This window comes from Lacerta agilis, chromosome 10 (assembly GCF_009819535.1).
Source record: "Lacerta agilis isolate rLacAgi1 chromosome 10, rLacAgi1.pri, whole genome shotgun sequence".
Classification (NCBI taxonomy): Eukaryota; Metazoa; Chordata; class Lepidosauria; order Squamata; family Lacertidae; genus Lacerta; species Lacerta agilis.
Genome location: NC_046321.1, coordinates 61,761,790 through 61,788,643, shown reverse-complemented (window position 1 = coordinate 61,788,643; position 26,854 = coordinate 61,761,790). Strand labels below are relative to the sequence as shown.

The following is a 26,854-nucleotide window of genomic DNA, read 5'->3' as shown; positions in this document are numbered from 1 at the left end:
CCTGGGGAACATGAACAACCCATTCAGCCTTTAAGCTCCCAGGTTTGGTGCTTAATTTTAGTCTGGCTACCCATGATAACCCCCTTATTTTATCTTTCCTCCCTTTTCTAACAGAGGAGGAGCTCAGGAAGCTGCGAGAAGAGACGAATGCTGAAACGTTGAAACAAGAGCTGGAAAAAGAACGTCTACGGAGGATAGAACTGGAGCAAAAAGTCAATGAAATACTAAAAACAAGGTAAGGGAAATCTGTGAGGTGTGTGTGCGTTGTGTGTGTGTGTGTGTGTGTGTGTGTGTGTTGGTTGGTTTTAAGAGACCAGGCTGTTCTCTAGGTGATTTCGCCCTGGGAACGATGAATAATAAAACCTGACGCTTCTTCATTCTGGTACTCGGTGATTTTGAAGTAGTGACATTTCTTGAATCCAAGTAAACAAGGCTGTATAGAAATCTGATCTCTTCCGGGTTTTTTAAAAATAAATAAATTTATGGTCATATTCAGCAGCTGAGATGCATTGTGTCATTTATTTCCTGGTTGGGTCTCAAAGTGCTGTCATTTTCTCCCATCTAAGTGGCATTTTTTGCCCTTTTTAGTGGCATTTGGGTGACTTCGGACACCGTTGTGTCAGAAGCCACAAAAATAGTTAACCAGACTGAATCCATCCTCATTGAAAGCCTTGCTAACCATTAATTGTTGTTGTTGTTCAGTCGTTCAGTCGTGTCCGACTCTTCGTGACCCCATGGACCAGAGCACGCCAGACACGCCTATTCTTCACTGCCTCTCGCAGTTTGGCCAAACTCATGTTAGTAGCTTCGTGAACACTGTCCAACCACCTCACCCTTTGTCGTCCCCTTCTCCTTGTGCCCTCCATCTTTCCCAACATCAGGGTCTTTTCTAGGGAGTCCTCTTCTCATGAGGTGGCCAAAATACTGGAGCCTCAACTTCAGGATCTGTCCTTCTAGTGAGCACGCAGGGCTGATTTCTTTGAGAATGGATAGGTTTGATCTTCTTGCAGTCCATGCAACCGTTAATTAAGCAGTGATGATTGGCCTCAAATCTATTATTCGGTGGGAAGATCCTCTCTTCACAACTGCGGTCTGTGGTGTTTTGGGTTGGTTCATGTAGGAAAAGCAGAGACTAATGAATTGGTCTGCCTGTGAGACAACTTATATATTAAGCATTGCTGAATCATATATTATTGTGACAAGGAGAACAGGTTGCCCCAGCGGAAAGTAATTAAGGTTTGAAGCATTTATTTTCCTCGCGTTTTTCCAAGATCTCCGACCACGCCCGTGTAAAGAAGAAATTCTAAACAAGCCCAGTAGCATCAGTTTTAGAGATTTATCTGTAAGGATGCTCAGGGATTGCCTAGCGCTGGGTATAGCATCTGCTGCAGGAGGCAAGTTGCCAGCGAAAGAAATGTCTAAATGATTTGAAATGGTCTGATCAGCCATTTGTCTGATGCAAATTGCATTCTGTCACTCCTGCGTTAAACAGGTCGTGAGCTAGTTTTATCGCATAACAAAGCTGTAATCGCTGCTAGCGGTGTGTTCCTTGCAAACGGGAGCTACCGTACCTTTCCGTCTGTAGGACGACCCCTATTTTGGGGGACTCAAATTTAAGAAAATGGGGGGAGATGGCTTGGCACAGAGCTGTTGAGCTTTTTTTAAGGGGGGGTTGCCGAAAATCGCTCACCTGCACACGTCGCTAGATCTGACTCCCGTCTGTCCCATTGCTAGCAGAAGCTGCAAATCACCCGCCCAACTACCGGAGCATCAGAGCCAATCAACACCACCCATTGAAGCAGCAACCAATAGCATGCACAATAGCTGCGGACAGCCTCGGCAGCAACCAATCAAACGTCCACCCTATGCACTACCCATGTATATGATGACCCCAACTCTTTAGCATGATTTTTACAGGGGGAAAAACATAGTCTTATACACAGAAAAGTACTGTATTTCCTCTGTAGCAGGCAAGGGGAATCTTTGGCCCTACAGATGTTGCTGAATTTCAACACCCTCCAGGCCCAGCAAGCATGGCCAATGGTTAGGGATGATGGGACAGCAATATCCCTGGGTGGGGAAGGTCCCCCAGACCTGCTCTATAGCCTCTGTTTTCTGGATTGATTATTTCGCTGCCATGTATAAGCTCTCAGGTGGCGCTGTGGGTTAAACCACAGAGCCTAGGGCTTGCTGATCAGAAGGTCGGCGGTTCGAATCCCTGTGACAGGGTGAGCTCCTGTTGCTCAGTCCCTGCTCCTGCCAACCTAGCAGTTTGAAAGCACGAAGAGCAAGTAGATAAATAGGTACCGCTCTGGTGGGAAGGTAAATGGCGTTTCCGTGCACTGCTCTGGTTCACCAGAAGCGGTTTTGTCATGCTGGCCACTTGACCCGTAAGCTGTATGCTGGCTCCCTCGGCCAGTAACGCGAGTGCCGCAACGGCAGAGTCGGACACGACTGGACCTAATGGTCAGGGGTCCCTTTACCTTTATGCTTTTATTTAAGATGGTTTGCAACCTTTTATGCATTTCTGTATCACCTGCACTTCATCACAGAGCAGTTTTGGAGCAGGTTACAATTAAAACTTTTTAGTAATGGTCTTATTATTTTGAAAAACAAGGCAGTACTGGCATTGGATTCCACTCTAAGCCTGGGTGAATAACCAGGTCTTCTGCTGGCTTCTAGAACTTACTTAAAAGGGCTATATGACGGAAGGAAGTTCCAAATTGGGGGTGCCACCACTGAGAAGGCTGCCGCTAACATGCCTCTGCTGAAGAGAGTGCAGCCTAGAGTACAGCTGTACTTTTATTTTTGGCCAAAGCTGTTGAGCTTTTTTAAAATTATTATTATTTTTTGGCAAAATCGCAAACAAATTAGAGGTTTTTTTGCAGAAAATACTGCTTCCGACTGCAGTGTTCCAGCATGGACATAAGGCAACCCTACTGAAGAGCCAGCCTCGAGTGACTTGCTTTGGAAAGGCAACGTGGACGTTTTACAAATGAGCTAGTGATTGCGTTCCAGTTTCCTTTCCCTTAAATATCATTATATAATCCGGAGGAGTGCTGTTGGTTGCCCCCTGTGTTATAGGGACCTGACTGGCTTCGGCTGTAAAGCAGGCATTTAGTGTCACCAGAGCTGTATTGTGTAACCTTGTTCCAGCAGAGATTCAGCAGGCATCCTCGGGTTATTTTCTTTGCTTTCAGGTGTCTCTCAAAGTCCACACCAACAAGCCTTTGCAGCTGTTTAATTCGCCAGTCACTTTTAATTATTATTTGCATAGTTTTTAGTGCTTTGTGTTTTACTGTTGTACACTGGCCTGATGTTTTATGATGTGGCAGTCTAGAAATGTGTGTGTGTGTGAGAGACAGACAGACAGACAGACAGACAGAGAGAGAGAATATCGGGGCAGGGTGAGGTTTGTAAGTGATTCTGCCGCAGACTGCTTGCTCTGCACCTTTAGTTCGTAGTTCTTCCAAGTCCGAGCGAGAAAGCACTTGCCTCTCATAATAATAATATTATAATAATTTATTATTTATACCCTGCCTATCTGGCTGGGTTTCCCCAGCCACTCTGGGTGGCTTCTAGCAGCATATTAAAAAACACAGTAAAAGAGCACACATTAAAATCTTCTTCCCTAAACAGGGCTGCCTTCAGATGTCTTCTAAAAGTTAGATAGTTGTTTATTTCCTTGACATCTGATGGGAGGGCGTTCCACAGGGCGGGTGCCGCTACCGAGAAGGCCCTCTGCCTGGTTCCCTGTAGCTTTGCTTCTCGCAGCGAGGGAACCGCCAGAAGGCCCTCGGCACTGGACCTCAGTGTCCAGGCTGAACGACGGGGGTGGAGACGCTCCTTCAGATATACTGGACCGAGGCCATTTAGGGCTTTGAAAGTCAGCACCAACACTTTGAATTGTGCTCGGAAACGTACTGGGAGCCAACGTAGGTCTTTCAGGACTGGTGTTATATGGTCTCGGCAGCCACTCCCAGTCACCAGTCTAGCTGCTGCATTCTGGATTAGTTGTAGTTTCCGGGTCATCTTCAAAGGTAGCCCCACGGAGAGCGCATTGCAGTAGTCCAAGCGGGAGACAACCAGAGCATGCACCACTCTGGGGAGACAGTCTGCGGGCAGGTAGGGTCTCAGCCGGCGTACCAGATGGAGCTGGTAGACAGCTGCCCTGGACACAAAATTGACCTGCGCCTCCATGGACAGCTGTGAGTCCAAAATGACTCCCAGGCTGCGCACCTGGTTCTTCGGGGGCACAGTTACCCCATTCAGGACCAGGGAGTCCTCCACACCCGCCCACCCCCTGCTTGTGCTTGACTGCTCCAGTGGATTACATCCTCCTGTTTCTGCATCTTGCCTGCCTCTCTTCCTGCCTGATACCCCTCACTGACAGCTGCAGACCACTCTGGTGCAGCCCAGCTGGACTTGCAACAACCCACAGCTGTCCGTTCATCCACGGCCTTCCCCATAGACGTGCCTTGGCTCGAGCCTCGGTCAAATTCAGCACACAGCCCTGTTTTTATAGTGCTGTTTTACTGGATTTACGTTGTACTTTCGCTTTAAAGATGTTTGCTGTTTTTATGTCGTGGCACTGAGCAGATATTTTTTAAAACATTAAGTGGCCCGTGCATCCTTTTAGAGAGATAAATAAAATATTTCCCCCAATGTTAATATGCTTTCTAGTCGCCTGACCATTGCTGAGTGTTGTTCTCTACTCCAGCTGAAAAAACCTGGTTTCTGGAATGCAGTAGTTAAAGGAGGGGTTGAGTTGATGGAAGCCACCAGTGTGGAGCCGTGGTTAACATCTGGGGCAATTGCACATACTGTATATGCAATATATATTCTTGTTTTGGTTCTTGTGAGTTTAGGAACAGTGTCATTTACTGGCTAGCGGCATAAGCACATGAAGAAGCACCCATTTTCATTTTTATTTCACTTTTCCGGCGAATTGCTTTCTTGCTTTTATGTTGCCTTTTGTCCATTTGCAAGTTTAGCTGAACAGGATAATTTAACTTCAACATCTTTTTTTTATTATTATAAAAAAAGCAATTTGCAGCAGTAATCAGCAGGACCCTTGGCTGGCTGATTTTCCCTCTCTCTCATTTATTTATAGCCCGGCAGGCCATTAAACACTGATGTTGCACGTAGAACGGCTACTGTTGAGAATTAATTCATCCTGAGAATTAATTTGTCCTGTAATGAGATATTTTTAACATCCCATTAGCTTCCTAACCTACATGGGCACGTAGATTAGGGGAAGATAGGGCACTAAATTTGCGTACATTTTTTTTGGGGGGGGGAAGGGATAATAGGTATTTTTGGTGTAATCCCCATATTTCCTAGGCAAGCTATTAATTTGTAAACAAATGCTGGTTCAGTTATTTTTGCGGGCTGTTTACGTAATACCTAGTGCAAGGCAATCAGCAAGGCAAAAAAATATGAGAATAGGTTCTCATATGGTGGTCTGCAGACCAATTACGGCCCATGAGATCCTTTTTAGGTGGTCTGCCAAAAGGTTGGCAGAGAGTTTAATCCCCCCCCCCCAAATAAAATTCTGATGTTTTCACCAGAGCTGGATTCTCAAACTGGCTAACAAGGCCCTGACCTAAGGCTAAGCGATATCTGGTTTTCAACACTGTGATATATATACTAAACATCACAATATACTGATATATCACAATTTCTGAAATAAGGATGGAGCTATGTAGAGGCATTGACTGGCTTCACGGTTTTTCCCACATCGTGATTTTTGCATAGCGCACACACACACCATGATTCGTGATATATTGCCAGTTCAAAAATTATGAATCTGATATCACGATGTGGACTTCAAACCGGTTTTGGACGATATGTCAATATATCGCCCAGCCCTAGCTTAAAACCACGCTTTTCATAATGCAACACTGGTGCAGTCTGCTGTTTCCGCTCTAAAACTTTACTGGTTAAAGGTCCTTTTGCAGAACCTAGCATATGCTAAAGCTGACAAGCATTTGACCCAACTTTCAAAATCCAGGCAAAATCTGCTCCTCTATAGCACACAAATGTGTTTAATATTTAATGCTGTATTGTTTTAACATTTATTTCCCCAGAGTGGCTGGGGAAGCTTAGCCAGATGGGCGGGGTACAAATAATACATTATTATTATTATTATTATTATTATTATTATTATTATTATTATTTAGCACAAACCGTTTTGGAGTGGTTTCTCTGGTTACTCATGTCTGTCAAAGTTTACTTCTGCACCTATTTAAATGCTGAAATATCCTTGAAACCAGGGCTGTTTTTCTAGAAAATGAAAACTCACCATGAATGAATAATTGGATGCCTGCCTCCCTTGTTCTGTTATAAAGGCAGTGGCAAAGTTCGCAGGCTATGAAGGACTTTCTCACAAATTTATTGACAGCTGCACAGGTTATTATAGCTAGGAAGTGGAAGGGACAAGCAGAATATGAAATGGAAGAATGGTATAAAGAGGTGTGGGATATAGTAATGATAAATTAACATGTGCCATTCAGATAAGACGGGAAATATCCAGGAGAAATGATTTTGAGGAGATATGGAGGGTGTTTGTAGAACTTGTACCGTTAAAACGGAAAGGGGTCAAACCATCGCAAGAGGTGTTGAATTTTTGGGTGGTTGGATAGTTACAATGGTGGTGGGGTGCACATTTTTATTCTTATTTATTTATGATTACTTTGTTAAACACACACACACACACACAGAGAGAGAGAGAGAGAGAGAGAGATACAGGTATAGATATAGATATAGATGATATAGATATAGATATAAAATGGCAATGGCGCCGACCTGAGAGGTGCCAGGCATTGAGTTCAGGCGAGTTCTGGTTGAAAATAAAGCCCTGCTTGAAACTGTAAATGCCCTCAAATACACAAACTTAAAAATATAAAATGGTATAGAAATGAAATTAATAACAACAACAACAACAACAACAACAACAACAACAACAACTTGGATATAAGGTGACTGCTCCTTTTGGGGACAGAAATAGAGAACTCAAAACCCTCCAGTAGCTTATTGGCAGAATTTTGCTGTCACTTACGGTAGAGCTTCTACATTTTGCATGTCATTGCTAGCTGCCTTTTTTGTTAACTTCATCTGATGAATCTAGGTCAGCCTTCCTTAGCTCCCCAGATGTCGTTGGGACTGCACACCCCATAATCTCTGACCCACTGGCCATGCTGGCTGGGTCTGATGGGAGTGGGAGTCCAACGGCACCCGGAGGATGTCAGGATGGGAAAGGCTAGTCTAGGGTTTTGAAAAGGTACAGAGGTTAGAAAGGACAGTTTTAACAGAGCAGAGATTGTTGTGCAGCCCCTACTTGGGATCCTTGTTTTGTGGCGCTCTTCGAAGGCTCCCTGCCCTCGTAAATAAGAAGTGCATCGTGGGTCAAGTTTCCTTTTCAGCTAGTGCGTCACGGGCTCCAGCTGTAAAAATAAGAAAGCTTGCTAATTCCTTGGCACTGATTCTCGGGTGTTTCTGTGGGTTGGAGTTGAATGGGAAGTATGCAAACCTGCACTTTGCCGCTGCGTGAAATTACATGCCATTAGCCGTTCATGGCCGGCTCCAAGCGACGTTTCACGCTACTCTTAATTGCGGTGTGACTAAATACAAACGGGCTTGAGCTGGCGCTACCAGTGCGCTTGATAGAAACATCGTTTTATCAATTAAGAAAATTAGGACGTTCGGCAGATGCGACGTCATGGGTTTGAGTCTTCCTGGTTTTATTTTTTTATTTTTTTTAATTAAAGATTTTCTTGATTTACAGCAGTAATGCAGGTCAACTAGGAGAGGTGTGGAAGATTTGGTTGTGTTCAGCGTTGCCCTTAAGCCCTCTTGGCAGTAGGTCCCAGTTGAAACCGACACCTCCCTGAAGCACCCCACAGGGATGTGTGCTGAGTCCCTTACCTGTACTTGTTGTAAACATATGACTATATTTCATCTGATCCATCCACTGTAATTATTAGGTTTGCAGGTGATACAACCATAATGGGTCTAATTACAGGTGGAGATGAATCAGTGTACAGGGGGGAGGTTCAGAAAGTATCTACATGGCGCTTAGAGAATAACTTGGACCTAAATATTAGCAAGACAAAGGAGATGGTGTTGGACTTTCGGAGGAAGAGAGGGGAACTAGCCCCATTGTATATTTGGGGGGGGGGTGTTGTGTGGAGAGAGTCTCTTCCTTTAAATTCCTGGGAGTCTACCTTAGTGAAGGCCTCGCTTGGAAAAACAATATAACTCAGGTGGTTAGGAAGGCCCAACAGAGACTCCATTTCCTCAGGGTCTGGCGAAAGAACGACGTCAAACAACAATTGATGACCTTCTTCTACCGGTCCACAATAGAACGTGTCCTCTCTTTTTTTTCTTCATAATTTTTATTGGTTTCTTACATAAACGTATCTTATACATTACCATTACATTCTATTTTATACTTTGGATTCACCTTTGAATTTACAACTTCAACTTCAACTTCAACTTTATATGCCACAAACCTTCTTACAATACAATACAATACAGATCCACCAACAATTAATCCCTCCAGCCCACCCCTCCCACCTCCCACCTCATCCCCCCCTGCTTCCCCCCTTCTTCCTCTGTTTTATTCCTCTTCTTAATTAGTTCTCGCGGTTTTACACTTCTTTAGTGTTCCTGTCTTATAATCTAAATTGTTTCTTTAATCTATAATCTTCATATTGTCTTTTTTGCATTGTAAATTTATACCTCCAATAAAGAGTTATATGTTAAGCCATGAGTCTTGTTCCACAGTTCATATTCCACACATCCTATTCAAATATAACATGAATTTTCCCCATTCTTTTTCAAATGCTATTTCCATATACCCCACCATTTTTTGCCGCCATTCCTCAGAAAGTGTCCTCTCATATTGTATCACAGTGTGGTACGTTGGCTTGACAGCCACAGACAGAAAGTCTTTTCAGAGGGTGGTGAACACAGCACATGATATCATGGGCTGTCCCTTGAGTCCACTAGATGACATCGCAAGGGATCGATGCCTTAGGAGAGCGAGAAATATTCTCAGGGACGATTCACACCCCGGCCAGCATCTCTTTAATCTTCTACCCTTGGGCAGGAGATATAGAAGTATAATCAGTCGTACCAACAGGCTAAAAAAAACAGTTTCTATCCGTGGGCTTAGGCTGCTGAATGGAAAACAATATAGTGCAACTGACTTTTGGGGTTGGTGTGTTGTGCGGCAAGCACACAGAGTGCAATAAGATTGAGTGTTTGTGTGTGGGGGGAGGGAGGCTCGGGTTAATTTCATTGTACACAGGTTGTACATTGACAATAAAGGTGTTGTTGTTGTTGTTGTTGTTGTTGTTGTTGTTGTTGTTATTAACAAATGCCCCAAGTGTCCCCCTGATTTCAAGACTCGGCAAGGCAGCATCTCTCTAGAGACACTGTATCCTGCACAATATCTGGATGGTCATTGCAAGGAATTTGGTCGCTGGCAGCCCTGTTTAGGGAAGTTTTTAACCTGTGATATTTTAAATGTATTTTAATATCTGTTGGAGGCCGCCCAGAGTGGCTGGGGGGACCCAGCCAGATGGGCGGGGTACCAATAATAAATTATTATTAGCCTATTATTATTGACCCAGCTAGAGCACTTTCTCTCCTTTGCAGTCCGCATGTACAGTCGTACCTTGGTTCTCGAACTTAATCTGTTTTCCGGGAGTCCGTTTGGCTCCCGAAACCGTTTGAAAACCAAGGCGCGGCTTCCAGTTGGCTTCAGGAGCTTCCTGCACTCAATCGGAAACTGCGCCGGACATTCGGCTTCCGAAAAACGTTCGCAGAACGGAACACTCACTTCCAGGTTTGCGGCGTTCGGGAGCCAATTTGTTCGGCAACTAAGCTGTTTGGGAACCAAGGTTCGACTGTGCAAAGAGCGGCAAGGAGAAGTACTGTCGTGTAACAACGAAAGGAGAAACCAGAGAAACTTATTGAGACCTGGAGCGCCGGATAGGCAATGCCTAAGGACCCTTTTCTTTGACAATGGCAAGATAATAAGTTGTTCTTTGCCCTGCTTGCATTTTTGGAAGCTCCTTTTTACAGACTGCTGCCCTTGCAGGCCAAATCCCATTGAGTTGAAGTAGCTTCCTGCTGGCAAAAGAACAAAACATTTCCTTTCCTTTTTGTGTGTGTGTGTGCTGTCTACTTCTAAGAGGATACTTTGGTTCAAGAAATTTAGCACTCCTGGAGCCTGCGGTAAATGCAGATTTGGCCAGTTTTTCGTAAATGTCTGTGAAGATTGCTAATTAACAGCACCGAGCACACTGCCAGCCCAAAGCTACCATTATTATTATTATTATTATTATTATTATTATTATTATTATTATTGTTGTTATTATTATTGTTATTTTATTATTATTTATACTGCCCTGTACCCACAGGTCAGTTGTGATACAGTCACAATCTAAAAACACAAAATGCATAATAAAACACAAAAGTAACCCTGTAACACCCTCCCCAACACATTTTAAAAGGGCATAATCAGCCAAAGGCCTGGTTAAAGAGGAATGTTTTTGCCTGGTACCTAAAAGTGTACAGGTGAAGCTCGAAAAATTAGAATATCGTGGAAAGGTTCATTTCTTTCAGTAATTCAACTTAAAAGGTGAAACTAATATATGAGATAGACTCATGACATGCAAAGCGAGATATGTCAAGCCTTGATTTGTTATAATTGTGGTGATTATGGCATATAGCTGATGAGAACCACAAAATAACAATTTCAACTTTGGGCTTTTCATCAGCTGTACGCGATAATCATCACAATTATAACAAACAAAGGCTTGACATATCTCGCTTTGCATGTCATGAGTCTATCTCATATATTAAACTCCAGTAGCTAATTGCTTATATAAATGGACTTTTCCACGATATTCTAATTTTTCGAGTTTCACCTGTATAATGAAGGCTCCAGGCTAACAATTGGGAAAGTCGTGGCTTGGCTCTCCAGGAAGAATTGGGGGAGTGGAATGCAGAACTACCCACAGCCTCCCTCTCTTTCAAACTTTCTTCATGGTTTAGCCCTCCCCCCCAAACCACTTTGCACCAGTGTGCCTGCCTTTTCCTCCTCTCCCCACCTGCCTATTAACCTGGGAACTGCAACTGCCACTTTCCCCCTCCTATTGCAACCCCTGCCTTCTCCGTTTCCATGCTTTATTTTATTTCAGCGGTGCTGGGAAAGCAATAGAAATTGCCCGTAGCATGATGTTGCGCTTCCCAGGTAGCCAGGTCTGAGCACCTGTCTGCCTTCACAGAACATACAATTGCCCTTCATGGTTTTTGTTATTTTTGGAGTGACAGGATCTCGTTTCAGCGCTGTGGAGCCAAACCAGGGACTTTGTAGAGCCCTGAGCATTCAGTGAATACGTGAATATTCCGTCTGATTCTTGCCAAGAAGCTGCTGTTATCTCATGTCTACAGCGCTGAAAATCGGTGGGGGAGAAATACAGCGTGGAATGCAATTTCCCCCGCTTACCTTGGATATCGGATGTACTTTTCAAATGCTTGCATGTTATTTTATATGGTGTGCTCCATATCTATCTGTCTGTCTAGTTTTTTTGATGAGGGATACTTAGAAGGCTACATCTTCTAAATGGCCTCGGCCCAGTATACCTGAAGGAGCATCTCCACCCCCATCGTTCAGCCTGGACACTGAGGTCCACCACCGAGGGCCTTCTGGCGGTTCCTTCACTGCGAGAAGTGAGGTTACAGGGAACCAGGCAGAGGGCCTTCTCGGTGGTGGCGCCCGCCCTGTGGAACGCCCTCCCATCAGATGTCAATGAGATAAATAATTATCTGACTTTTAGAAGAGACCTGAAGGCAGTCCTGTTTAGGAAAGTTTTAAATGTTTGATGTTTTATTGTATTTTTCATATTTTGTTGGAAGATTCTTCTTTGAGTTCAAGCTGAGATGCAAATGAAGAACCTTATTGCCTTTTACTGCAAAAGAGCAGACTACGTTTTTCTCTTCTGCAATCTTAGCGCTGTGGCGCTTTCCGCACTAAGATTGGAGATAAGCGCCTGCCTGCTCTTTGACTGCAGAGGTTTATCTCAAATCTCGGTGCTAAGCACCACAGCGCTAAGATCAGGGGCAAGAGAGCCTTTATCTCAGATCTTAGCACTTGGATGGGAAATGACTGCTCTCTGGGGTTCCCCACAGCTGCTATGTTTTCAAACTAAGACAACCTGTAATCTGATTGGTAAAATTCTGACAGGGCTGCTGCTGTATCTCTTATTTTTTACCCGAATGTTTTGAATCATCCCTTGATTCAACTGAGTCTCATAAGAGGAGACTTCAAAGTTAAGACAGTCAATGCATAATACTTTTAATTTGGGTTCATGCGACGTTTTAAATCATGTATTATTATTATTATTATTATTATTATTATTATTATTATTATCCTTACTCATCTAGCAAGCCAATAAAAGATACACCCACACACATACGAAATACATACTCATTTTGTTTTTGTGTATTGGAGATGCTATGCTAACCTTACTGCTTTTGTTTGTTTGGCTTGTTGCAGAACAGAAGAATCACCACCACCTCCGCAACCCCCAAAAGCACAGACACAAGCCAATGGAACAGGTGCCTTTTGATTCATTACTAGCTCTCTAGAGACAATGTTAGAAACTCAGATATAATCTAATTGCCAAATGGTTCCTGAAACCTAGGTTCTGGTCGCCACTGGGTTGTTGTTGTTTTTTTGCAATGGGATACCATCTTCATCATCATTATTATTTATATACTGCTTTATATTTAAAAGGGGGGGGGAGAATCTCAAAATGGTTTTTAAAAGGTAAAGGGACCCCTGACAGTCAAGTCCTGTTATGGATGACTCTGGGGTTGCGGCGCTCATCTCGCTTTATTGGCCAAGGGAGCCGGCGTACAGCTTCCGGGTCATGTGGCCAGCATGACTAAGCCGCTTCTGGCGAAGCAGAGCAGTGCACGGAAACGCCATTTACCTTCCCGCCGGAGCGGTACCTATTTATCTACTTGCACTTGGACGTGCTAGGTTGGCAGGAGCTGGGACCGAGCAACGGGAGATCACCCCGTCGCGGGGATTCGAACCGCCGACCTTCTGATCGGCAAGCCCAAGAGGCTCAGTGGTTTAGACCGCAGCATCACCCGCGCTGGTTTACAGCACATTAAAACATCAATTGAAACAATCCAGAATGAGACAAATTCAATCTTCAAGGAAAATATTTCAGATCCTTCTCCAAGTGACATTTTGCGTACCCCAGTCGCCAACCCGACATCCAGAGATCTCCATGTGGTCGCAATTGGAGAAGTGCCAGGAGTGGATAACTTGTTCGGTCAGTGAGCCAGTTCTGTGTCTCCCCACTTCATGGGCCAACTTCGACAGGTGTGAGGGAGCACTCACCTTGTCAGTCACCTGCAAAGTGGTGACGGCAGGTGAATGTCCACCTGCCAAAGTTGACCCCACTTGGTGGGGAGAAGGGTCTGCTTTGCCATCATGTTTCCTGCATGCAACCTTGCGCCAGGCAGGATTGAAACCCACCACGCCCGGCGCATCAGCTGATGTCGCCCAGTGACGCCAGCTGATCGCCACACGGGTGTGATTTGGGAGCAATGGCGCATGGGCCAAAACTGCACCCCCTAATGCACCAGAGTTGGTCTGTGTTGGAGGTTCCCAACCTCTGATGTTGCAGAAAATGTAATTCTCTCTGTTTGCAGATATTGTTCTATATGGCATACTTGGTTGACTGGCGATAGACAATTGTTAAAGAATAGGTTCCACAAATGATCTTTGGAAAATGGGGAGATCCATTATCCTTGCAAAGTACAGAGTACCTCCCACATCCCATTGCTGAGATTTATTACATACTACTGTGCGGATTGATGGATGAGTTATTTCTTAAAGTCCCCCCCCCTCTAAATTAGCCGTAGTGCAAAGCTGTTTAAATTCCTATCTAGTGCTCTTTCCTGTGTTTCTCTTTTTACAGCTGCTCCCTTTTTTTGTTATTCTTATTTTTCAATGTGTTATTCTCTCTAGAACTTGCTTTCTCTGTAAACACTGATTATGCAAGCCTTACGAAATATGTTCCCACTGCTTTTGGAACGAAACCCTTTTCCCTGCCTACTGTGCTCTGTAAAATCAAATTTGAAAGTATAGGAAAAAATAGATTGCGTCTGAAGCTTTTTTTTTTGGTGTGATGAAGGTGAAAACATTGTTTGCAACTTCAGTTTTGCGGTTTAAATTTGATACGCATTAAAATGAAAGCGGAAGCAAGATATTTCATACCATGGAATCATGTTTGTTTTGTGTGTTGTGCCACCCGGAGGTTCAGTTCAGACATCACACCAAACCATGGTTAATGGAAATCAAACCATGGTTTCTCATGATGTTTACATTGACTAACTGTTTTATGAGTCAGAACAATGTTTTGCGAGCTGAGAAGTTGTTTTCATAGTCCTAACTCAGACTTCGGAAACTGCTGTGCCGTGGAGATGGGAATGAACTTATGAAGCTCTGTGCTGGAAAGGCACAAGGAATGTAGGCACACCACCCTAAACCATTTGGGTTTTGGTTCTGAAAGCTATCACAAACCATGGTTTCTCCTGAAATCTGTATTGACCCTGCTAGGCATGCCTGCAAAGCAGGATGCTCTCTCCCAGTTTACCAATGTGCTTCCATATAATACACTAACAGAAAACTGCCTTGTGGCCTCTTTTCATTGGTGCTGTAAATGGAACCGTATTAGAGAAATCCCCATGGCATCGTACTCTGCATTTGTGCCTCTTTTGCATTCTGGGAAATCTATAGATTTAGAGGCATATTTTTAGGCCTGCCTTCAGGATCACAGAAGGGTCTCGAAACTGTGGCAAGATGCCAGGATCCGAGGCTGGTAGGGCACAATTTTGCCAACTATTTGGCTACCGCTGTAGGCTATGGGACAGGTTCCTCATTGAAAACGGCCCCCAGGTTATTGCTACCGATGACTCTCTAGGATTCAGATGGATAGATAAATAGACTGTAGTTTTTTTAAAAAACAATTTTTAAAATTTGGTTTTCAAAAATAAAAAGAAAAGGAAAGAAGAAAAGACAATAAATTTACATAAAAATGTCCTACACATACACATATCGAGATTGCTCTGAATCTTCTGACTTCCCCCCATCCCATCCATGGGTCCTCTTATTTCTGTTTTCATCTGCATAATAGTACTTCCCCAAAGTTTTCATCATCCTAAATTTTCTGTAGTTTCTATTACATTACAAGTGTGTTTAGAGTCCTGCTAATATTTTAACCTGCTTACAGTGATTCTGTATATACCATATTTTTCCATGTATAAGACGCCCCCCCCCCGAATTTAAGTTGTTTAGCTTTTTGGGGATGGGGGAGGTCACTTCTGCCAACCGCTCACTTGCCTGCCTGCCACTGTTGATCACACACCTCACCACAGCCGCCAATTGTCTGCCCGCTCGCCACCACCAACAGCCCACCCACCCACTTGCCGCAGCCACCAATCGCCTGCCCAGTTGCCGCAGTCACAGCCAATCGCCTTGCCGCAGCCACCAGTCACCTGCCCAGTCGTCGCTGCCAATCTCCTGCTTGCTGCTGCCATTAACCACACGACCCCACTCTGCATTCACTATCCGTGAATAAGCCAACTCCCAATTTTTCCCTTTTTTAAAAAGCAAAAAGCACAGTCTTATACACGGAAAAATACGGTATATTATAAACATTTCCCATTCTTTTTTAAATTTCCCGTCTTCTTGGTTCCTGAGCGTCCCAGTTAATTTTGCAATTTCGGCATAGTCCATCAACTTGATCTGCCAATCTTCTTTGGACTGTGTGTGTGTGAAGTAACTAAAACGTTGTTTTTATCAACAGATAAACGCAGCAACATGATGTGTTCACGGGTTCAGAAGTGGGTCTATGACAAATTTGGGGAATATATTGAAGACTTCAGGTTTCAGCCCGAAGAAAACACAGTTGAAACAGAAGAACCACTTAGTGCTAGAAGGTAAGTCACACAGGAATATCAGTTTTTTTTAAAAAAAATTATTTGAATGATACCGTCTGCTAAAAAAGCACATTAGCAATGACAATTGCTAAAGGTCAGAGGTTGCTTCCACTCTGGGAATTAACTGTGGAGTAACCGTGATTCGTTCACTCACCCTTTATGGGGTATCTGCACAAAATTGAGAAGAAAGTATCGCCCTCTCATGTTTTCCATATTCCTCTTTTTTAAGAGCTCGGGAAATCCAACTTTGGGGTGGGAGTGGGGAACATTCAGCAGGATAGCTGTGAAACTTACCTAGCGTGTATAAATTGCTCTAGCCTATATATATATATATATATATATATATATATATATATATATATATATATATAATTTATATTCTGCCCTTCATCTGAGGATCACAGGGTGCTTTACAGTAAAAAAAAAAGTCACAAAAAATCAGAATAACAAGCAAACAGAAATTAAAAGCCCCACAGTTTTAAAGTCCATAGATTGTTTAAGTGCCCTGGGAGAAGAGGAGAAGAGGAATGTTTTTACGTGGCACCTAAAGATATGTAACAAAGGCACCAGGTGAACCTCACTCAACAAGCAGGGAGCTATCACAGAATAGGTCCGTCTTTGTGTTATTGTTATTTATTAAATGTCCTATACCAATAGTTTTCAGGGCGGGTCGCAACCCTCCAGACTTCTTGTGAAGGAGGCTCACGAAAAAGGGCGGTGATTGCAGGGTCTGAGCTGGTTCATATGGGGAGAGGCTGGTCCTTAAGGTATTGTGGTCCTGATCCGTTTTATAGGTTGAAACCAGCACTTTGCATTGGGCCGAGTAACTAATTGGTGGCCAGTGCAGTTGGACCAGGATCGGTGTCACATGCTCACGAGAACAAGCCTTTTCTGTGGTGGCTCCTTGCTTGTGGAATTCCCTCCCCAGGGAGACTTGCCTGGCACCTTCATTGCATGTCTTTAGGCACCAGGCCAAAACATTTCTTTTTCACCAGCCCTTTTCCTTTGGCTGATTAGCGTTCTATGTCCTTTTTAACGTGTTTCTGGGAGAGGGTTATTGGTTTTTGTTTTCATTCTTTTTAAATGTATTTTGTGTTCTCATTTTGTATTTTTATGTTGTGAACTGCCCTGTGATCTTCGGATGAAGGGCGGCATAGAAATTTAATAAAAATATATGTGCCGAAGTTCTGACACAACACACACCCTTTTTGAATAATCTGTGTTGAATATGGGGTAGTAAACAAAAATATGTTTGTCCTTCAAAGACAACATAACATACGATCTACTATTCATTTTCCAGGCTCACAGAAAATATGAGACGATTAAGTAAGTATCTAACGTTGCTCTTACGTGTATATATATATGGCATTTGTATATAAAATACAAACAGTGTTGAGAAATATTTATGTGGATATTGTAGCAATAAAATCTGTATAATTTTGTTACCTCAGTGTCACATATAACATGGAATTAGATAAAGTATCTTATTAATATTCAAAGTCACAGAAATTGAATATGTAAAAAGCATGATGTGACAACTGTGAATATTCATTTTTTTGCAGTGTATCTATTCACGGGATTCATTAATTGTCTAGTTTAAAATAGCTCTCAAGCTAATCCCTAAAACTTAACGTTTTCCCAATAGTAGCTTATTGTTGTGCTCTGTTGAACAGAAATAGAAGCTTGAACTCTCTTGAATATATTTATCTGACAACTAGAGTGATAATTGGACTCGTAGGCCCAATTCAGACGTCATGCTTTTGGGTCAGTGAACCATGGTTTATCCTAGCTTGTAAGGAGCTATTAAACCACAGTTTCACAGCGCGGCTGTCATGGGAAACTGAGTTAAGAAGTGAGGATAGGCGCACCAAACCATACCAACAAGAGCTGAGGGGCCTGGTGAAGAGGGAGCAGTGATCTTGTTCTGATTTATTCTGCCCAATGAGTCTTAACCATGGAACATAGTTTATTTAATCAAGCGTTCCATCGTTAAATAATTCTGTTACTGTTTGCCAAGCCGTTAAGGCTCACTGTTTATTTTTCGATTCCAAAATGATCACACTGAGTTGATTTCTGTGCTGGCTTCAGTCTAGTTTTATAAAGCTCCTTATCGGGCAAATGGAGCTGGACCAGTTCTGCAAGTCAAATGTCTGTGGGTTGGTTTTTTTTTAGTATACGAGAATTAGAGCTGCTTAAGATTAATCTGAAATTCCGCAGGCCCCACACGGAGTCATCTCACACCACAAGAATGGCAAGAATGCAGCCTTTGCCCTTGTTTGTAATCTTCCCCTTTTAATACAGGCATGGAGGTGAGGTTGGACTGACCAGGGTGTGTGTCCTGCCCCATCTCTTGAGCTGCCTTTGGCCTCTTGCAAATGCTATTTTGCTGTTGTGCCATTCCTTTCCTAAATTATGGTGCAGCCTGAAGGCTTCATCTCTGGGCAGCTTCATCTCTGGAGAACACGAAGGTGTGATTTGCATGCAGGAAACAGATCAAAAACACCACTGGCACGGCCTTATTTCACCTCGAGTGCGATAACTTCCCAGGGAGGCTGTTTGCGTCTACAGCAGCTGCTCACAGAGCGATAACTCGAGTGATGCAGATGCGTGCGTGAATTGGCTCTTAGCTTCCTGAATTCCTAGAAGCCATGAGATGCCATGCCTAAATAAGGACTATGGGAGAGTGTGTTCAATAACAAGATACACCGCTTATCTGTGGAAACATTCTAAGTCAGTGACACACATCGCTACTGGTTGTAATCCCAAGGGAAAGGGATGTTGAAAAGTTCAGGCACCAACTATTGGGCCCTTGTGGGTGGTCCCCTCGCCCCTTTCCAACTCAAAGCCGTTGCATTACGTCTTTTGAAGCATTGCTGTCTGCTTAGAGTATGTTTATTTTCTCTTCTGCCTAGAGAGAGGTGCCAAACCCGTCACAAATTTTGTGAAGAATCTTTCTGCCTTATCAGACTGGTATTCTATCTATACTTCTGCTATTGCCTTTATTGTAAGTTGTCCTTTCTCGTTCAGGTGAACTTACAGACATGACCTTTGCCGAATTTATTTTTTTTTGGGGGGGGGACGCGGAGAAGCAACTCTACCCAATTCTAGCTGGCTTGATAAATCTGAATCCTGGAAGTCCACAACAACCCGCAGGGCCAGGAAGAATGACATACATAAATCAGCATTACAGTGTCGTATGTTGTGACACCAAGCATGCCTGTTGGATTTGTCGGTTGTGTAGAGTTGCAAAAGTTTCGCTGTTTCTAAAATGCTTACCAGTTTTTAAAAAGAGGCAGTTTTTTTTACCTGTTTGCTGTTCTGGCTCATTTGTAGTGTCTAGTTTGCCAGATTACCGTAACAACATCTCTTAACATCTGTTAAAGGAACACGATGGGGCTGATAATATAGAGCGAGCAGATTGTCTTCCACTTTAACAAAGAGCTTTTATGGAGAATACCACCTGGGCTGGTTTACCCTGTTTCAAAGACACTTTAAATGTGGGTTTAGGGCAGGGGTGTCAAACTCAAATACATTGGGGGCCACATCAGCAGTTTGGTCACCCTCAAAGGGCCAGTTGTATCTGTAGGACTATGTGTCCACTCTTTATTATCATAAATTATTGTCACTGCATTCAATTATGACTGTTTTTTGTAATAATGTAAGTAATAATGTCGCGCGTGCACACTCTGTCGCTGGGCTCCTGCTGCTGCTGCTGCTGCCGCTTCCGCAGCGACTTTGCGAGCCCGCCGGATGAAAAGGCGGCTTGGGGGCAGCTGCCAATCGCGCACGGCAGCCCCCCCCAAGCCGCTTTTTCACTCAGAGGGCTCGCAAAGTCGCTGCGGAAGCGGCAGCAGCAGCGGGAGCCCCGCCCCGGGGGGGTGCCTCCTCCGCGCTGCCGCTCCAGGCGGCGCGGAGCCTCCCTCCGCCCCTGCGGCCGGCGGCAGCTACACGGGCCACATGATGAGGTCTGGCGGGCCGGATTCAGCCCGCGGACCTTGTGTTTGACACCCGTGGTTTAGGGTATGGATTGTCACGGAGTTCAGAGTTTGCAGAGTCATATTGGGTCTCCTGCCAGGTTATGCCTCTTGATAGAATAATGTGTCTCTCCCCTCAAAAAACAAAACAAAAAGACCACCCTCACTTGCACTCCACTGTTCAAGCAAAGCCAAATTGCACGATTTTTGTGCAGAATCCTTTAAGTAACCACAGACTTCAAAAGACACTGAGAATATTAGTTCAATGAAGCAATGGGGATTTTGAGATGATAATTTGTTGCGTAGGCCATAGCATTTATTGATATGAGCGGCCGTTCTGGGCCTGCTTGTGAGGAGAGCTTGTTGCCGTGGAAGCTGAAAGAATGTCGGAAACCTGCATTTTCTTCAAGGGGCATTAATTACAGAATTGGAAAAAAACAGGAATGTCACTTCGTAGGGTCAGTATAATACCCATGTTGGGGGGGGGGCTTCCAAGTGAAGATGTTTGGCTGTCTGCATGATTTCAGAGCATTAATGCCAGTTCAAAAGTAAAAATTGATTTGATGGGAACCTGTAGCCTTTCAGACTCCAGCTGAACCCCAACCAGGGATGATTGGAATTAGGGTTCTGCAGATTCTGTTGCGCTTCAAGTTCCCCATCTCTCCTACACATGTTTACCTGGGAGAAAACCCCATTGAACATAGCTGGACTCATTTCCAGGTAAATATGCATAGAATTGCAATGTAAGAGAGTCTGATTCATCTCAAATCAATACAGATGTCCTGGGAGATTGTTTTCAGCATGGGTATTGATTGCATGAAAGCATTATTATTATTATTATTATTATTATTATTATTATTATTTCCTTTGTAATGCTTTATTTCTTCTTCTGACTATAGATCTACATGAATGCTGTATGGCATGGCTGGGCCATTCCTATGTTCTTATTTTTAGCAATTTTGAGGTTATCCCTAAATTACCTCATAGCCAGGTAATCGCTCAACTTTCTTCTGTATTGAGGTTTCAGTTTGTCACTTGTTTTTGGGACTACGATTCCAATCATCCCTGACCCGTGGTCCTTCTGATGATGGGAGTTGTAGTCCAAAAACAGCTGGAGCGTAGCTGTCAACCTTTTCCCTTTTTTGCGGGAAATTCCCTTATTATAGCATTGGGAAACAGCAGGGAGGGTTGACAGCTATGAGCTAGAGACCCAAGTTTGGGAAACACTGGATTAGATGGTCTTCGTGGTCCCTTCCAACTCTTACGATTCTGTGGTTCCATATCATCTGCCAGACTAGCTAGGGAGAAGCAATTTGCCACAACTGCAGCTCCTCTATAGGTTGTAGCAGAGGGAAGGGAAACTCTACAGAATGTTGATTTTGGAGACAAGTACCGTATTTTTCGCTCCATAGGGCGCACCTCTGTTTTAGAGGAGGAAACAAGAAAAAATTTTCTGGTTTTCCTCCCCTAAAAGCCCTGTTTTTTTGAGGATCAGCTAAAAGTTTTGCAGCTTTTTTAGCAAAGAGAAAAGTCCTGTTTTTTTGAGGATCAGCTAAAAGTTTTGCAGCTTTTTTGCAAAGGGAAAAGCCCTGTTTTTTTTGAGGATCAGCTAAAAGTTTTGCAGCTTTTTTTGCAAAGGGAAAAGCCCTGTTTTTTGAGGATCAGCTAAAAGTTTTGCAGTTTTTTTTGCAAAGGGGGAAAAGCAAAGCTCCTTTTGCAAAGGGGGAAAAGCAAAGAGGAAAAGCTCTGTTTTTATGGGGTTCAACTCACATTTCTGCAGCTTCTAAAGGAAAGGGAGCCTTTCCTACAGTTTCCAGACAGGTAATCTAATCAGCCAGTCACATGTAGCTGGGGAAACAAACAACCTCCCTCTGCAGCACATTCAACAAAGGAGGGTGGGGCTGAAAGGGAGCCGGGGCTCTTATCTCTCTCCCAATCTCTTGCTGATCAGCTGCTGAGTGGGGTCCTTTCAACACCCCCTTTTCTCTTTGTAAAATAAAAAGCATGATCCTCTTTTGGCCCCTGGGCAATTCAGCTCCAGGGACCACCATTCGCTCCATAAGACGCACATATATTTCCCCTTACTTTTTAGGAGGAGAAAAGTGTGTCTTATGGAGTGAAAAATACGGTAAATAACCCCGCCCAGAGCATTATTCTTAAACCAGGAAAAGTGACAATGCAAATCTACTCATTTCAAAGTTCTGTTACCCATGGTAACTGAACATGACAGTTTCTGCCTGTGTGCCATCAGATTCTTACATCAGCGCAGGTATAATAACCTTGTGCTGGAACTGAAAGCGCTTCAGCTCGTTCAGCAAGCACGTTCATCCTGTTCACTGAGTCCCTGAAGCTCTCTTCACACGTTTGTCATGCATAGGGAGCCCCATAAGTAGATAACAGGGCATTGAGGCAGCGCTGCTGTCTCCACCTCCATTGTTGCACCTCTGGAGAAGGTGGATGTCTGCAGAAGGAAACCCCTTGCAGAGTTTCCAGTTCCATGTGGACATTTGCAAAAAGACAAAAACAAAAAACTTTCACGACCTCAGGACCCAGCATTGTTTTCCTGATGAACTTTGTACCGATGAAGGCCCCCTCCTGTGAAGTGGGCTAGTTTTATTTGCATTTCAGGAAGGCTGAAAGGCCAACTATCATGTGTTTTTTTGTTAACAACCAGCAGAATGCTAATCCCTAATTAAAAAGCCAAATGCAGTAATCTACACAGAATGGATATTATTTTTGTGCGGGAACGTTCTTGCAATGCCATAATTACTGCCGGTTGTCAAAGGATTGATGAGTGTGGGGTTTGGTTTTTTTTTTAATGTTAATTATGGCTTTGTACAGTTGATAGGGTGTTTGGTTGGTTAAGAACAAACATAAGCATTATTTACATACTTGTAATCTATGGCAGTCTTTTGAATATTCAAGGCTGTATGAGTCTGTAAGGCTGCGTTGACACAAACTGGGTGGTTGCATTTGGGAGAGATAATTAAAATAGATCTGTAAAGATGTTGTCTGCTACCCACATGACTTGCCTTTTTAAAGCATTACTTTTACTCTGTTAACTGAGCCTTATGGAAAAGCTAGTCTTTCTGTTTAATTAAAGTATTTTTTTAATTTTTTTTTAGAGGGTGGAGAATACAGTGGAGTATTGTGCCTGAAGTTTCTGAGCCCATTGTAAGTCCAAATAATTCTGAGATACGTTTTATCAGTTTTGCTCATTGTAATAATTGACTCTACCAGCTTTTGATGATTAGTATTAAGGGATGTTGCGCCTCAAACTGCCTTTTATGCTTGTCATTAAAAACCCAAATGTTGCACATAAGCAACACACCACTGAAGGCATAGAGTCACGAGAAAATGGCTTTTGAATCGTTTTCCAGAGCTTCTTTATTCTGAAAGTTTATAACAGGGGTGGTTAATTCTCCTGATGCAGCTATCCAAGCAAACTTTGCTGCCCTCAGCCAAGAGCCCGTGGAATTTGGCAGTGACCTTTTTTGGTTGGTTTCTGTTTAATATTTATGCTTCATCTTTTATTGGTGGGTTATTTTGAAATTGAGACCTGCAGTTTTAATTGAATTTTAAATTGGTATTTTAATCTGTTATTTTAAATTGATCGTTTTTATTTATTTTTTGTTGTGATTTTAATTGATGTTAGCCGCCCTGAGCCCGGTTCTCTGGCTGGGAAGGGCGGGGTATAAATAATATTATTATTATTATTATTATTATTATTATTAAAAAAAAGGTAGACAAAATGCAGGTGAGTGCCCACTCCTGATATGTGGCCCTTGAATACAGTGGTACCTTGGTTTGCAACCATTTTGGGTTACAACCGTTTTGGATTACAACCACGTCAAACCCTGAAGTGTGTGTCCCTTTTTTTGGATTACAACCCATATTTTTGGGATTACAACCATTTTTTTTGGAGGCCCCATTGGCGAGAGTGCACCTTGGGTTACAACCTGTTTTGGTTTACAACCGGACCTCTGGAACGGATTATGGTTGTAAACCAAGGTAACAGATTATGTTTGTAAACCAAGGTTAATGCTGTATTGTTTTTAACACTCAATTGGGAGCTGCCCAGAGTGGCTGGGGAAACTCAGCCAGATGGGCAGGGTACAAATAATAAATTATTATTATACATTATTATATTATCACTGTATGTGGTCCTCAGGCCATAAAAGCCTAGCCACCCCTTGTTTATATATTAAGACGTAGCAGCCTGGTTGTATCTTTAAATTCTACTTAAATCTTCCATGAATGGCCCTCACACTTCTGTGCTTTGCCCATCATGCTTTGAAGCGGCCATGATGAAATTGGAAGTTTTCTTTCTGTTTTTGATAGAACCATAGTTTAGCATTGCGCCCAAATTAAAACAGCTTCGTGTTATTTATGTTTTACGGGAAAGCTGGGATCACAGTTTAAAGGTGGCTCATTTCAGCCGATCCTAGTTAAGACAAACCACAGCTTGTCTGTGTTTGGACGTAACATTAAATGGGTTAATTGAATACGGAACAGAAGTTTCACTCTTAGCCAGAAGCTCAGTCATGCAACTAAATGCAGTTTACCTGCAACAAAGTTCCTCTGTCTCTTTAATCCTGATATAATACCCAAATGGCTGCTCAGCAAAGAAAAGTGTTTTCTTCCCTTTTCATATCCTCTCGAGTAACTCCTTTACCAATAGTTAGTATCACTAGTATCTCCATCTATTATACAGTGGTACCTTGGTTTATGTACTTAATCCGTTCTGGAAGTCCGTTCTTAAACCAAAGCGTTCTTAAACCAAGACGTGCTTTCCCATAGCAGCGGGGGGCTCAATTTACAAATGGAACACACTCAACAGGAAGTGGAACATGTTCTGCTTCCAAGGCAAAGTTCACAAACCAAAACACCTACTTCCGGGTTTGCAGCGTTCTTAGTCCAAGTTGTTCATAAACTAAGCTGTTCTTAAACCAAGGTACCACCGTATCCAGATTTTTCTTTGGGATCTTTGGCTGACATAGGCCAAATTCTTACTTGTGTCTAGCCCAGAGATGGGCAACCTTCAGCATTCCAGTTCCCGCCAACCACAACTCTCATTCAGTGCTATTTTTTCTAGAAAAAGAGGTGCCTGAACTCACTATGAACACCTCCCTTGTTCTCTTAGAATGGCAATGGCGCCCACCTGAGAGGTGCCGGAACTGGAGGGAAAAAATCCTGCTCTCACCATCCCTGGTCATTGGTCATGCCGACTGGGGTTGATGAGGGTTGTAGTCCAATCACATTTGAAGGGCCACAGGTTCCCAGTCCCCAGTATAGACTATAGGCTTGTGGTCCATGGAATGGAATGCACTTCCATTAAAAATATATATATATTTCCGTAGAAAACTGGACATCTGGTTCTTTATGGGGAGAGAATGCTTGCATGGCAGAAAATTCAGTCACGCAAGCCCCAAGCACAGGCATATCATAGTCATTGTGTTACCACGAATCTGCTGCCCTAAGCTTTTTTTTCACTGAAAAGGTGAAGGACATGTAAAAAAATATTGTCGCCTCATTTCTGGCCTTCTTTCAGGAACCTCCAAAGGAAGATCTAACAGTGTCAGAGAAATTCCAGCTTGTTCTGGACGTGGCACAAAAAGCACAGGTAATGTAATCCCTGGCGCCTCCCATTTGAAAGGATTTGTGGGGAAGATCTCAGGGGCGGTTCATAACACGGGTTTTCTTGTCAGCTCCCAGATCTGTTCTTTGTGGTCCATATTTGCCTGTGCCAACCTAGGTGCAACCCACGAAGCACCTCTGAGGAGCATCTTTCTCAGCAGGCTTCTTAGTCAGACGCCTGGCTTTTGCTATATGCTGTACTTTTCCTTCTATAAGATGCCCACATGTATATATTTTGGGGGACTCAAATTTAAGAAAATATGGGGGTGGGGGAGGTGGAGATGGCTCAGAGTTGTTGAGCTTTTTTTGCAGAGGATTGCCCAGCTTTTTTGGGGGGGGGGAGGTTGCCAAAAATCGCCCACTTGCCACAGTGACACCCAATTGCAAACAGACCTTTCCCCAGCAAAAAATAAATAAATCTCTTGCCTGACTGTCCGCTGGCAATCGCGCACTTCCCAGAACAGCAGCCGCCAATCGCGGCAGCAGCAGCCAATCGACAGCAGTGTTTGCTGCAGAAGCCAATCACCAACCCAATTAGAGAAGCAGAAGCCAATCTAAAGCAGCTCTTCTAGCAGCCAACCATTGTTGCTGACAAGAAGAAGAAGAAGAGTTTGGATTTGATATCCCGCTTTTCACTACCCGAAGGAGTCTCAAAGCGGCTAACATTCTCCTTTCCCTTCCTCCCCCACAACAAACACTCTGTGAGGTGAGTGGGGCTGAGAGACTTCAGAGAAGTGTGACTAGCCCAAGGTCACCCAGCAGCTGCATGTGGAGGAGCGGAGACCCGAACCCGGTTCCCCAGATTACGAGTCTACCGCTCTTAACCACTACACCACACTGGCTCTCAATCACCCCTGTTCACTATCCATGTATAAGACGAGCGCACATTTTTGAACATAATTTCTGAGTAAAAAAAAAACACCTCGTCTTATACACGGAAAAGTACGGTATATGTATTTCATAGCTGCTGAGGGCTGCCACCCAGTAAATTTATTTCTGAACTGAGAATTAAACCCAAATCTTTTGGTGACTCTGACCTGTGCACCCTCATTGAAGAGAGTTAGCTTGGCCCATGTGAAAAATCAGTTTCATACAACTCTTTTCTCCTTGACTTCACGCTGCAATATTGCCTCTTGCAATGCGTAGGCCGTACAGAGTTTGAAATGTTAAATGGCAGATGAAATCGATGGGATGTGCAGAAGTGGCTA

The 26,854-nt window shown here is 43.4% G+C and overlaps 1 protein-coding gene across 3 annotated transcripts in view; it reads left to right on the top strand.

Moving 5' to 3' along the window:
• Positions 1-26,854, top strand: part of GRAMD4 (GRAM domain containing 4) — a 102,434-nt gene that overhangs the window by 59,653 nt on the left and 15,927 nt on the right. For all 3 annotated transcript variants that reach the window (XM_033162026.1, XM_033162024.1, XM_033162025.1), the window contains exons 4-11: positions 115-235; positions 12,572-12,633; positions 15,903-16,035; positions 17,336-17,361; positions 18,948-19,039; positions 20,909-21,000; positions 23,135-23,183; positions 25,561-25,632. In XM_033162026.1, the coding sequence (XP_033017917.1) occupies positions 115-235; positions 12,572-12,633; positions 15,903-16,035; positions 17,336-17,361; positions 18,948-19,039; positions 20,909-21,000; positions 23,135-23,183; positions 25,561-25,632 (647 nt within the window). The remainder of the gene's footprint in view (positions 1-114; positions 236-12,571; positions 12,634-15,902; positions 16,036-17,335; positions 17,362-18,947; positions 19,040-20,908; positions 21,001-23,134; positions 23,184-25,560; positions 25,633-26,854) is intronic.